General features: G+C 42.6%; 1 protein-coding gene and 1 non-coding gene across 2 annotated transcripts; both read right to left on the reverse strand.

The window, feature by feature from the left end:
- Positions 1–649: 649 nt before the first annotated feature.
- Positions 650–13423, reverse strand: CCDC117 (coiled-coil domain containing 117). The gene is made up of 5 exons (XM_036123081.2): positions 13090–13423; positions 12370–12420; positions 7235–7459; positions 6652–6789; positions 650–3622 (listed from the first exon to the last, which is right to left on the reverse strand). Exons 1-5 carry the CDS (start codon positions 13269–13271, stop codon positions 3385–3387), a joined length of 834 nt encoding a protein of 277 aa, XP_035978974.1. The 5' UTR covers positions 13272–13423; the 3' UTR covers positions 650–3384.
- On the reverse strand, positions 9213–9319 carry LOC118555210 (U6 spliceosomal RNA). Its single transcript, XR_004926847.1, has one exon. It is a non-coding gene; the product is annotated as a U6 spliceosomal RNA (small nuclear RNA).
- Positions 13424–13431: the final 8 nt, after the last annotated feature.

Below are 13431 nucleotides of genomic sequence, written 5' to 3' on the forward strand. Positions count from 1 at the left end.
TTCTTTAAGATTTTTATGAGAGAGAATGAAGAGAAAGAGAGCATGAGATGGGGAGGGTGCGAGGGAGAAGCAGACTCCCCACCGAGCAAGGAGCCCGATGAGGGACCCGATTCCGGGACTCCAGGATCATGACCCGAGCCGAATGCAGTCGCTTAACAAACTGAGCCACCCAGGCGCCCGAATGCTGCTTTTTCTAAGATTTTTTATTTTTTGAGAAAGAGAGGTGCAGAGAGAGAAGCAGACTCCCCGCTGAGCAGGGAAGCCTGATGCAAGGCCGGGTTTGATCCCTGGACTCCAGGATCATGACCTGAGCCAAAGGCAGATGCTCAACCGACTAAGCCATCCAGGCACCCATGAACGCTGCTTTAAATACAATTTAGAGGGGCGCCTGGGTGGCTCAGTTGTTGGGCATCTGCCTTCGGCTCAGGTCATGATCCCAGGGTCCTGGGATCGAGCCCCGCATTGGGCTCCCTGCTCCACGGGAAGCCTCCTTCTCCCTCTGACACTCCCCCTGCTTGTGTTCCCTCTCTCGCTGTGTCTCTGTCAAATAAATAAATAAAATCTTAAAAAAAATAATTGAATACAATTTAGAGGAAAGCAGAGGTAGCTGATTTTACTTATGTGAGGAATACAAATACCTCAAAGTCAAAACACTTAAGAAGTTTTATTGAAAACAATAAAATACAGAAACATCAGATTCTCATTTTAAAGTAAAATTGACAGCATCTTCCAGAACCTTCCTAGTACTGCACCATTCTTGTCACTATTAACGAAAGTTTCAAATCGAAAATAATTAATGAACCTGCTTACAATAAGCAATCTTCTCATGGTTCTAGCCCCTACCCTTTTTTCCTAAATTTTACATTTGCACCTTTTCAAAGATGAGTAGCAGGTTTTTTGTTTCTGCTTTTTTTATGACTGATTAATATTTGTGAGAACTGGACTTTATATTAAAAAAAAATAAACCCACACACATCTTACTCAAACTCAGAGAAAATATACATTTGTTCATTAAAGCTCACCTGCTTTAGATAATTTTTCTCTTCACACATTAGCATAGTAAGCCAATGTTTGATCCATGCTTCAAAAGCTGTACAAAATGAAAAGACCTATTGATTTCCTAAGGAAACCTTAAGGCAAAAGCAAAAGCCTTACACTACAGAAGAAAAACAAAGCAGAGGCATGGAGACTGTGGGGACGGCTCAGATGAATAAGCACCACAAGGATGAAGAAAATTTCTGTACAAACATATGCAAAAAAGATAAAGTTTAAAAAGGAGCATTAAACATCCATTTTCCTGCAGAAATAATTAATCATGTCAGAGAATCTGACTCCTGAAACAAGTTGTTTGGATTTTAATTAACAGACTCTTCATTCTCTCCTATATTTTACCAGTGGTATCAGAGCCCTGTTTTGGAGCTCTTCCTCCTTTTCCTCATACAGACCTTTGATCAGAAGCCTGGCCCACAATTCCTACCGAAGACAATCTTAGTGTGTTTTGGGTCCTTCTTTGGAAAGTTGTCACCTCCCCTTCCGCCCTAACACTGGGACTAACTCCAAATTCTGGGCATTCACTTCATGTTTCTGAGTTATACCAGAACAAACTTCCTTTAGCACGGTGATTTCTTTAAGGCTACAAACTTTTTAAGTTGGTCCCATTAAATAATGACTTTAAAGGCAGGAGTTCTTCAAATGGCATGAATCAAACACTTGCACATTTCAACAGAATACAGTTTACATTCATCTCTAAATCTGAGATTAAGAAACTATTAGCTGGTTTCCAACTGGTTTTAATACTGGTTTGAAGTTTGAATAATTTTACTGTGTAGATATTAAATATTGTTTAAATATTAAACATTAAATTTTTTCCTGACTATCCAGACAGAAATAGAGAAAGCAGGAACAACAGGCAAGGGAAGAAACAGTCCAATGAACAGACTTGTTACTTCTACGCCATCTGTAACAAGGGGAGGGATTTCAGCATGGGTTTCTAAAATGCCTGGGAGCTGGTTTCTAAAAAGTCACCTCTACTTGGCATAAGCCATTTTTTTCCTACACAAGGTATCTGATTCCTACAAAGGGGGAAGAAACCCAGAAAACAAAACAAAAAGAACTGGGGTGGTCTTCTGTTGTGTGATGTAAGGGCCAGTATTACACTATTACACTCATTTAATAAGTTATAGTGGATATTCAGTAGCACTAAAGGAAGTGTTATTTTACTCGGCACTACTGAGTCCTTGCCACACAGAAGAGCCCTTCCTGAGAAATAAAAAACTTCAATCCTGGTTATCCCCAAAGGGCACCTTGAGCCTGGTTTAGTTCCTCAAGATGAAGATGTCCTGCTAGCAGGAAGCTATTCTCTATTAACTCTGAGGTTTACTGCGCAACAGCTAAAGCACCAGGCAAAGTGGCTAGTTCAGTAACTCTCAGTGTCACTTACCCATATGTTTTCAGTTAATTATCGTCATTGTTTTCTACATTAACACTAAAAATACTCAACTTGCTAATATAGGTAAACCTTTTTAAAAAAATACCTATCAGTGCTGGGCTTCGCACACTTGGCAGTTCTTGGGATTACTTAAGGGAGGCTTCTCCCATAGCCAATTTGCACATGGGTTACCTCACAATCACTTTTTAACAATCGCTCAAAGTTAGTTAATTTGTAAACATTCCTGAATAACTGGGCTTATCAATTATGCAAGGGAAACCAAGGAGCAACAGTAGCACAAGGCAAAAAAGCCTTGAAGGAAAAACCTTTTCTTGTATTTTCATTACATTTTCAGAGGCTAAGAAGTGAGCCACAATGCTACCAGCTATTTAATCAATGCAGCTACACAGAATTGACAATATACAAGCTTCAGAGCCTCTGTTAAATCTTAGCAATAGTCTACACTACTGCTTTCCTCCCTCCTCTTCCCAATCATATATAATATGTCACCACTGTAAACGAGCTCCGATCTATAGACGCAGTTCTGACTTGGCTGTCAGGATACAGTCATAGTAGGAGCATCCTTCTTTCTTAATGCATTGTTTCAAATTCAAGTGTCTGAATATTCGCCAACTATCTGAATGGTTTAGACAATGTGACTGATGACTTAAGTCACCCTTAGACACACAGCTTCCATACTTGCCTTTGCGGGCTGTAATTTCCATTTCCTTAATAAGCCCCGTGGAAAACTGTTTGAGACAAGCTTCCTTGGCAAAAAGTTGGATTCACGAAATGGCTACCCAAAATGAGAGTCCCACCCCAAATCACAGGTGGAGATATTATTACACCCGTTTCATGAAACTTTCAAGTCCCTATACTATACAAATACAAGTAGGCTCACTACTAAACACATGAGCCTTCTAAAATTTGACAACTTTTAGCATAGAAACTGGTTTCTAGAGTTCCATCTCTTCTTCTGTGCAAGCAGCTGTCTCCAAACTATTGTAAACAGGCATCCCTGTTTGCCGAGGTTCCAAGAACAGTTCAGTTCTCCCAGGGAAGGCAGTGCCGGCAGCTGCATGCTTAGTTTGGCTCTCTCCCGTGTAGTTCTTAGCGTTAGATGACGGCTTTGGCTTATCAGAAAGGAGTTCAGGGAGAGGTTTCCAGAGCACGAGCTCCATGGAAGGACGGCTCCTAAGACATAAAATACAGATTTTTATAAAAAATTTTAGGATATGGAAATAAAAGATACATTTCGAAAAGCTAACGTTTGCTACCAGATATCTAGAATTAAGAACTGATGGCATCAAAATAGGAGATTTATGTGATCTAAATAGATCTTTAGAAAGGCCACTCAAATACATACAATTTTACAGCTCTGCCCATATTTTGAGAGATTTAGAGAGAACACGCATGCACACACATGGGGGGAGGGGGAGGAGCAGAGGGAGAGAAAGAGAGCAAGCGAGAATCCCAAGCAGACTCCCCGATGAGCATGGAGCAGGCCACAGGGCTCGATCCCAGGACCCTGAAATCATGACCAGAGCTGAAATCAAGAGTCGGATCCTTAACAGACTGAGCCATTCAGGTGCCCCTGTTCTGCACATATATTTAACCACACCAACTAGTTGTACTGATGCTGTGGTTAAAAGTAATACAGGGGATGGGGCGTCTGGGTGGCTCAGTCGGTTAAGCGGCTGCCTTCGGCTCGGGTCGTGATCCCAGAGTCCTGGGATCAAGCCCCGCGTCGGGCTCCCTGCTCAGTGGAGAGTCTGCTTCTCCCTCTCCCTCTGCCTGCCTCTCTGCCTACTTGTGCTCTATCTCTGTCAAATAAATAAATAAAATCTTAAAAAAAAAAAAGTAACACAGGGGTGCCTGACTGGCTCAGTCAGTAGAGCACGCAACTCTTGATCTTGGGGTTCTAAGTTCAAGCCCCATGTTGGGTGTAGAGATTACTCAAGATCTTTAAAATAAAAGCAATTAAAAACATCCAATGTAAAAAATAGAGGCCCTTGATTTAGTGTTATAAATTCCTTAAATTGTGGTTAATATGAGTAGGTATGGGCTACTACCCTGTACTAAACCTTTATAAATGAAAATGAAATACTGACCAAATACATTAAAAGTATCTCCGTATGCCTTTTGCTTAGTACAGCTACGAAGTAGAATGCTTTTTGCAGTAAGTCCAAAACATTATGGCCCCAATGCCTGCCTGCCCCTCAGTCCTCCTCCATTCAATGATGGCTTGATAGTTTCTGGGACCCAAAGGCAAGTTAGACAAAATAAACCACAATGAAGAGTACCCCCAAATGCTAGCTTTTGGAAAACTACCAAGAGCGGAAAGTGCGGGGCACCTGGGTGGCTCAGTCGTTAAAGTGTCTGCCTTCGGCTCGGGTCGTGATCCCAGGGTCCTGGGATCGAGCCCTGCGTCAGGCTCCCTGCTCCACGAGAGGCCTGCTTCTCCCTTTCCCACTCCCTCTGCTTGTGTTCCCTCTCTCGCTGTGTCTCCGTCAAATAAATAAATAAATTCTTCAAAAAAAAAAAAGCAGAAAGTGCTATTTTTTAGGCTGTAGGACAACATGGCCTGCTTACTCTTGGCTAAACTATTTACCCACCCTCAGAGCTGGGTAGTTAAAATTATAAGCCCAAGCTAGGGGGCTAATGCAAAACTTCTGTGATCTAACATCAGCTGAACCCACTGTGGCCAAAGGCAGTAATTCTTCATCTACCTGGCATCACTGGGGCTGGTCTTCTCAGAGATTTTTTCAGATACCTGACACCTACCCTCACTGAGTATCAAATCTACCTACAGTCTTTTCTAGGCAAGACCCAAATAGCACTTTATAACCTGACTACTATTTTACACATGGATAATGACTGCTTCAGATCATGTAAGCTCAAGGACTATAAGAATTACAGGGCTATCATTAGTTCTTATGTTAATAGCCCCAGGCTGCTTCGTTTTTTAGGCTCTGATGTTTTTTGTTTTTTTTTAAAAGATTTTATTTATTTATTTGAGAGAGAGAATGAGATAGAGCATGAGAGGAGGGAGGGTCAGAGGGAGAAGCAGACTCTCCGCTGAGCAGGGAGCCCGATGCGGGACTCGATCCCGGGACTCCAGGATCATGACCTGAGCTGAAGGCAGTCACCTAACCAACTGAGCCACCCAGGTGCCCTTAGGCCCTGATGTTTGCTTTCTAGTTTCCTCTCTTGTCCTCACACTATACTGTCACTACTCACTACTGTGAGTTTGTTCTCACTTGCTGTTCCTGTGTTTCTACTCCGCTGATCTAGGAAACCAGGTAACTGAGCTCATTACACTAGGCTTAACTTGGGGCCCCTGGGTGGCTCAGTCGTTAAGCGTCTGCCTTCGGCTCAGGTCATGATCCCGGGGTCCTGGAATCCAGCCCCGCATCGGGCTCCCTGCTCTGCGGGAAGCCTGCTTCTCCCTCTCCCACTCCCCCTGCTTATGTTCCCCCTCTCGCTGTCAAATAAATAAAATATTTAAAAAAATAAATAAATAAACTAGGCTTAACTTAAGAGCAAAATGGCTTAGAACTAAAGCCCTGAGGGGCTATCCACTATGAGATAAGAGTGTAGCCTTTGTGGTAACTATTTTGACTACTGGGAGATTTCTTTTGGTTTGATTTCTAAGTCTCAGTGGTGTTCCTGGATAACTGACAGGCCAGTAAACGAGAGCTTTTGAAATGTGGTTCCTATATCCTATGACAAGAATTTGGGAGAAAGGGCTCTCTTGCCAATCCTCCCAACCCCGATTATTAGACAATAGTGCATTTCAGGACTTCAAAAGAACTGGGGGTTAGGAAGGTAAGGCAGCCACTCCTGCATACTTCAAACTTCTTGCACAGCATTTTGCTCAACCCCAATGAACTAGGATAAAGGTCTGTATCCAACCTGAACTAAATACAAAACCCACTGCGCTTTCATTTCGCTGGTGATCAGGGGATGGAGAGATGACTAGCATAGGACGGGCTGTATCTGGAGACACTGGGTTTCTCAGTTGGTTAATCACCCAACTCTTGATTTTGGCTCAGGTCATTATCTCAGGGTCCTGGGATCGAGCCCCACATCAGGCTCTGTGCTCAGCACAGAGTCTGCTTGTCCGTCTCCCTCTGTTCCCTCCCACCGCCCACCTGTGCACTCTGTCTCTAAAAAATAAATTTTTAAAAATAAATAAATGGAAACCAGGAACTAACACTTACATGGACTCAATCATTTTCTTCGTAAAGACTTCATCAAATTCCCTCTTCAAACCTGTTTTCATGGTATCAGAAAGAACAAGACTGGGGAGATGGTTAATATTTCTGTCAGCTTCCACTTCTTCATCTTCATCAATTATCCTAAATAAAGACAGCAGAAGCAAAGAAAGAAAAGTTAGTCGAGCTATTATTTATTCTATTAATTGGACGAAATTTAAAAACAAAAAGCAGCAGCAAGTGCTACAGGGAAAGATCAAGTAAAATATGAAGTTCTGAGTGAAAAATGTACACACAGAAGAGTTACTCAACGTTTCAGTTAACAGATGCAATCATATTTGAAGAATGTGTCCCTGAAAACTCCCATAAACCAAAAAATTAATATTCACAGATAGTAGGTGAAAATATTTAGCACAGTTCTATGAGAAAAGTTTGACATTTAATGTGTCAACTTTGAGTTCTCGTATTTTTCATAGTCTGAGAGGCTGAGGATCACTGTTACCACCAAATGATGAATTAGACTAGCTTAAAAGAGTAGAGATGTCACATGGGATCCGCAATAAGCCAACGATATACGATACCCATTTACCTGTCCTCGATTTCTTGAAGCCTCCTTCGGGCAACTTCACACTGTGGTTCTCCGGTTGTCTGATCCATTTCTTCACAAATAACATCTAACATGCCAGGTGCAGAGAGGCCACTAGTGCACGGATTTACTCCATGACTCTCTCTAGCCTGATGTGCACAAAGAATCCAGTCATTAGGACCAGCACAGAGCCCTGCTTCAGTTAGCCTTTTCTTTCTTACTGGACAACTGAAAAAAGAAAATTCAATGAAAATTCAGTCATATAAATGAAATGTTTATCATCCCTTTCTCTAACCAAACTCTTATGTAAAAAAACAAAACAAAAACCTCTGATTTTTGACAGTGTGTGACTATAAGATGGAAAATCATGCTTTTCTTTTGTCATTCTGAGAGCTTCCTTGAGATGTTTTCTTCTACTGCTCTCTACCAAATTAGACTGCACCTGCAAGATTGTGCTTTTTCAGATTAGTGTTCAGTGTGGGAACTTAAAGTCATTCCTATTTATTTGGCTCTGGATAGGTCAAGTGGAAAGTAAAGAAACCAAAACCACAAGCAGCAGTTCAGCACCAGCCATATTTTGTCCTAATTCTGCTTGCTCCATATGGGGAGGTGGTCGACAGGCACCCTGTTTTCCCTTAGGGCAAAAGATAATGCTTCATCAGGTCTGTTCCAAGTAGTACAGGTTGCAGAGGATACTGCTTATTTCTTGGTCCTCTCTGAAATGTCAGAAGACTGTCATTTGGCTCTGAGTCCCCTACTAATAATGGTGTAACGTTTTTCTCCCACCTTGTAACATAAACCATTTTCACTTCCTAGAATAATTTATATTACATAGAGCTCTTCGAGTTCATCAATTTTTTTGTTTTGCAGATTTGGAAACTAAGACCTACAAAAGCTAAAGTGCCTCCTCCTAAGTGTCACATAAGGTAGAGCTGCATGTTAGGTACCAGAAGCCAGAGCTCCAAAGTCCTAGCTCTATGTCATTTTCACTGAAACTTATGGCCTTCTTAGGGAAGTTCAACCATTCAAGCTCTTACCCTGAACTAGTATTTGCATACACTGCAGTGTGCCCAGTTTAGCTGAAAATTGTCTGAAGCTGGGCCTATTCTATTTAAGTACTTAGACCAGATGTACTTTATTGCTTGGGCATCAGCAAGTGTAACCTCAAAAACAAACACAGCTCTGCAACTTAAAAAAAAAAAAAGTCAAAAAAATCATTAATGGCTACCACAGCTTACAAGTCTCTAAACTAAAGGTCAAAGGAAGTGGTATGTATTTTACAAACAGAAATTTCTATTCATGTTAAGACTACAAAAAAAAAAAAAAAGACTACCAAAAAATCAACATTAAAATCTCTGGCAATATAAAATCTGACAAATAATGATGCTCTCCTGAACCTAGACTTTTACTGGAATCGACAAATAATTTCTTTAAATCTTTAGTTTTTTGAGGTCTTTTTTGAGTATAGTTTTTTTTTTTTAAGATTTTATTTATTTATTTGAGAGAGAGAGAGCGAGCGAGAGAGCGCAGGCACACGAGAGAGAGGGAGAAGCAGACTCCCCAATGAGCAGGAAGCCCAGTGTGGGACTCAATCCCAGGACCCTGGGATCATGACCTGAGCCGAAGGCAGACGCTTAACCAACTAAGCCACCCAGGCAGCCCTTTTCTGAGTATAGTTGACATGCAATGTTACATTAGTTTCAGGTGTACAACATAGTGATTCTAGGGGCGCCTGGGTGGCTCAGTCGTTAAGCGTCTGCCTTCGGCTCCGGTCATGATCCCAGGGTCCTGGAATCGAGCCCCGCATCGGGCTCCCTGCTCTGCGGGAAACCTGCTTCTTCCTCTCCCACTCCCCCTGCTTGTGTTCCCTCTCTCGCTGTGTCTCTCTCTGTCAAGTGAATAAATAAAATCTTTAAAACAAACAAAAAAACAGTGATTCTACAACGCTCTATCTTATGCTATACAACTGTAGCTATAATCTAAATATATGGAACCCCTCACAAATTTGCATATTATCCTTGCACAGGGCCCATGCTAATCTTCTGTGTATTAGTCCAATTTTAGCCTCTGTGCTGCCAGAGTAAGCACAAGAATATGTTTAGTTTACAACTGGTTTTAATTGATAAGAAAATATTAAGAATGTCTAGCTATACATCACATATTTCTGTAATATTTGGATAGTTTTATGGTGTGGTGTTTTGGAAAGCAGGAGAAAAACTAGACACATAAAACCAGCTAAGAAAAAGCAGAATAAACCTAGAGGGGACAGGTAATTTCCTAGCACATCCAATAATTCAACTATGAAATGCAACTGAGTGTAAGAGCTGGGTTCTGATCTCTGACCTCCAACATGATTTGGACTATATTATTTCATGCCTGTAGTGCATTTTGCAAATAATTAGAGATCAACGATAATTAAGTTTCAAAGAAAATATGATATAAAAGACTTCAAAGTATAGATAAGAGCTATGGAAGTGGCAGGTGGGTAGCACACTTCTGGGCATTAGATATTCAAATGTCAAGTTCCTCATTCTCAGGGCCTCAATTTCTCCTTTAATCTAAATTTTTTTTTTTTTAAGTAAGCTCTACACCCAATGTGGGGCTTGAATTCATAACTGCCCCCACCCCAGATCAAGGATCCCATGCTCTACAGACTGAGCCAGCCAAGGACCCCAAAGGCGGGTTAAATTTTTAAGCCAACAGATTTTACGCTTCAAACTTTTCACACTGGAACTCTTTATTCAATTATCTCTCTCGTTTTTGTTTTTTGTTTTTATTTTGGGAAGAGAGAGAGCAAGCAAGCAGGGGGAGGGGCAGAGGGAGTGAAGCTGACTCCCCTCTGCATGTGGAGACGCTGGACTCGATCTCATGACCCTGAGATAAGGACCTGAGCCAAAACCAGGAGTCACACGCTCAACAGACTGAGCCACCCAGGCATCCCTATTCAATTCTCTTATAGTGTACTCCACAAGACAAAAGCAAAGAGATCCCTGTGTATCTGCAGCAATCCCAAGGCAATAACGAATATAAATATTGTCTGGTCTGGTGGTTTTTAAGCTAAGGCAACTTTCAAAGCTATTTAGCCTATGCATCAGCAAGGTCAGAAAATCCAGTTTCTCCTGGCCAAAAAACAAACAAGCAAAACATATACAAAGTTAAAAGACGAATGACAAATTTGGGGGAACATAACACCCATAATAAAAGTACTGATTTCTTTAAGATTTCTTATAGATGAACATGAAAAAGATCAATAAGCCAATAGAAAATGTGCAGAAACAGGAACAAGTCACACAAACACAAATGGATTAAATAGAAAGATGTTCAAATTAACTTTAATTTACAAAATATAAATTAAAATAGTGGTCTTAAAAACCAAAAATGATCTAATTTTAACTATAAGATCCTATGCTCATACAATTCAATGAATAATTAGAAAACAAGCATCCATTAAAATAACATTCAAGTCGTAGACCACTGCCAACATCCCAAAATGGTACTTTATTTCCTTCTCCCTACGGGTAAACACTATGTTATAGTACTGTATATATCCTTGGGATGTTTCTTTTGCTCATATTATTCTCGAGACATATCCATGTTGATAGATGTCATACATTCCTTTTTCCCTTTTTGCTGAATAGAACGCCACTGTATGAATTTGTAATTTACTTTATCCATTTTATTACCGAGGGACATATAGGTTGTTTCTAGTTTTGAGCTATTATGAACAAGGATGCTATGAACTTTCTTGGATGTGTCTCGTTACAAGCGTGTACACACTCAAGAGGGGGACTGCTGGGTAACAGGGTATGTATGTCTTTAACTTACTAGATAACGCCAAACTACTTCCCAAAGTGCTTGTACCGATTTACATTCTCATCCATAGTATTGCAGTTACTGAGGCTCCAGTACCTGGTGGTAAAGTAACATATCTCACTGAGGCTTTACTAGGCATATCCCTGAAGACTGATAAGGTCAAATGAACACCTTTCATTTGTTGGTCATTTGGATATCCTCTCTGAGGGATTCTTTCGCTCATTTTTCTATTAGACTGCCTGTCTATGACATGTAATATTTAAACCTATGAGTGAAGTGAAAAAGTTTGAAAATACAGTTCTGGTGAGAAGATGGAGAAACAGGCATTTCCACTGTTAAAAGGAATACAAATTGGCAACAACTCTTCAAAATTTAATTTTTTTTTTTTTTTTAAAGATTTTATTTATTCATTTGAGACACAGGGATACAGAGAGAGAGAGAGAGAGAGAGAGAGAGAGAGAGAGAGAGAGAGAGAGCATGAGCAGGGAGAGAGGCAGAGGGAGAGGGAGAAGCAGGCTCCCCGCTAAGCAGGGAGCCCGATGCGGGGCTCGATCCCAGGACCCTGGGATCATGACCTGAGCCGAAGGCAGACGCTTAACCATCTGAGCCACCCAGGCGCCCCTCAACTCTTCAAAATTTAAAATGCATGCAATTCACCATCTAGGAATCCATTAACCTACTTGTAAATATATACAAGAAACTTTAAAAAGAACAGGCATGGTAGATTTAATCCACAGTAAAAGCAAAAGATTAGACCTAATTTAGAAATCTATCAACAGGAAACTGGTTAATGATCTATACCTAGCCTTACAATACTATTCTACTCAATGTTGCAGAAGAAATTAGGTAGAACCCTACCTGCCCATACTCAACAAACTACTGGAGAATAAAATGAAAAGATCAATGTGTTGCACAATGTGAAGAGTTACCTTCTTACAAATATAGAAAACCAGAGGTATATGCAGTTATGAAGTTTTTAGATTATCTTCCAAAGGAGAAACAGGTAACAGGGAGAAAAGGGGAGTATGCACTCTAAGACTTTACAATGTGTATCCTTTCCCACACTTGAAATCCTTTTACTTTGTACATGTAATAATATTCACACGGATGAAAATTCAAACGTTACTAAGGATTACAGAGACAAAAGTTTCCCTCTGACATGCCAGCTACCCAGTTACTTTCCCTAATAGGCAACCACCGTTACCAGTTCCTTGTGCCTCCTTGCAGAGATACTTAATGTTTCACCTTTTCTCTTAAAATAAGTAGTTGAGGATAGGAAACAGGTTAAGTGATCATAAAGTGAATAAATGGCACCTGAAACTTACTCATCATCCTCCTCCTCTCGCTTGTGTTTCTTTTTACAGCGAACTGACACACTGTTGAAACCAAAAAAAAAAAAAAAATCAGTCAATTGAGAAATTCACTGAGGCTGTGCTTTCGGCATCCACTCTCCCTTTCCCAATAATCTCGCCCATCCCACGAGTACCGGCTGTCCCTTTCCTTGCCGCCTGGGATTGGATATACAGATCACAAGGTCGCTCAGGTTGGGTGGTCCCGACAGAACTATAAATTGAAATCTCAACTTACTACTTTGTCAAGGGACTGGGATATAAATCTGGGGGGACGACGTAGGGAAAACGTATCTGGGGCAGGCACTGTGCTAAGCACTTTACTTCCACGATCTCACCAGCAGGACCCAATTCTGTCCCACTTTGCGGATGAGAAACCGAGTGTCCGCGAGGCACCAAAGTTCGCACCGGCGGCCGCGCCGAGGGGACGGCCAGGCTCCGACCGGCCCGGGTTCCAATCCCGGCCCGCCCTGGGCGAGCTCGGCAAAGTCTCCTCACTTCTCGGAGCAGCAGGCCGGCCGAGGTCAGACCCGGATTCCCGGGCTGTGCGGCCCCGGGCGACTTACAGTTAACGTCCCCGGGATCAGTTTCTCGCCTGCTATCTGGGAGCTCAGAAGCCCCCCACGGAGGGTCGTGAGGAGGATTAACGAGCCCGAGCTGCGCGCCCACCCGCCCCGCGCCCGCCGGACTCCTCACCGTCCGCGCGCCGCGCTCCCGCCGGGGCTGCTCGGGGCGGCGCGGAGTCCCGGCCGCGGAGCCAGCTCGGCGCCGTCCGCTGCCGGCGGGAAGGCCCGGCCGGGGAAGGCCGGCGGCGGCTGCAGGAAGTCCGGGCCGCCGCTCAGGGGGAGGCCGCTGAAGGGCCGGCCGAGCGCGGCCATGGCCGGGGAGACGAGGAGGCTGCGCCCGCGGCCCCGGCCACCCGCGTCCCCAGGCCCGGCAGCTGCGGCCACAGCGACTGCTGAGAGGTGCCCGCCTCTGATCCCGCTCTCGACCCCACGTCACGCCTTCTAGAACCCTCCACCCCGGGCCGCCCAGGGG

The sequence above is a fragment of the Halichoerus grypus genome, chromosome 13 (genome assembly GCF_964656455.1).
Source record: "Halichoerus grypus chromosome 13, mHalGry1.hap1.1, whole genome shotgun sequence".
NCBI lineage: Eukaryota > Metazoa > Chordata > Mammalia > Carnivora > Phocidae > Halichoerus > Halichoerus grypus.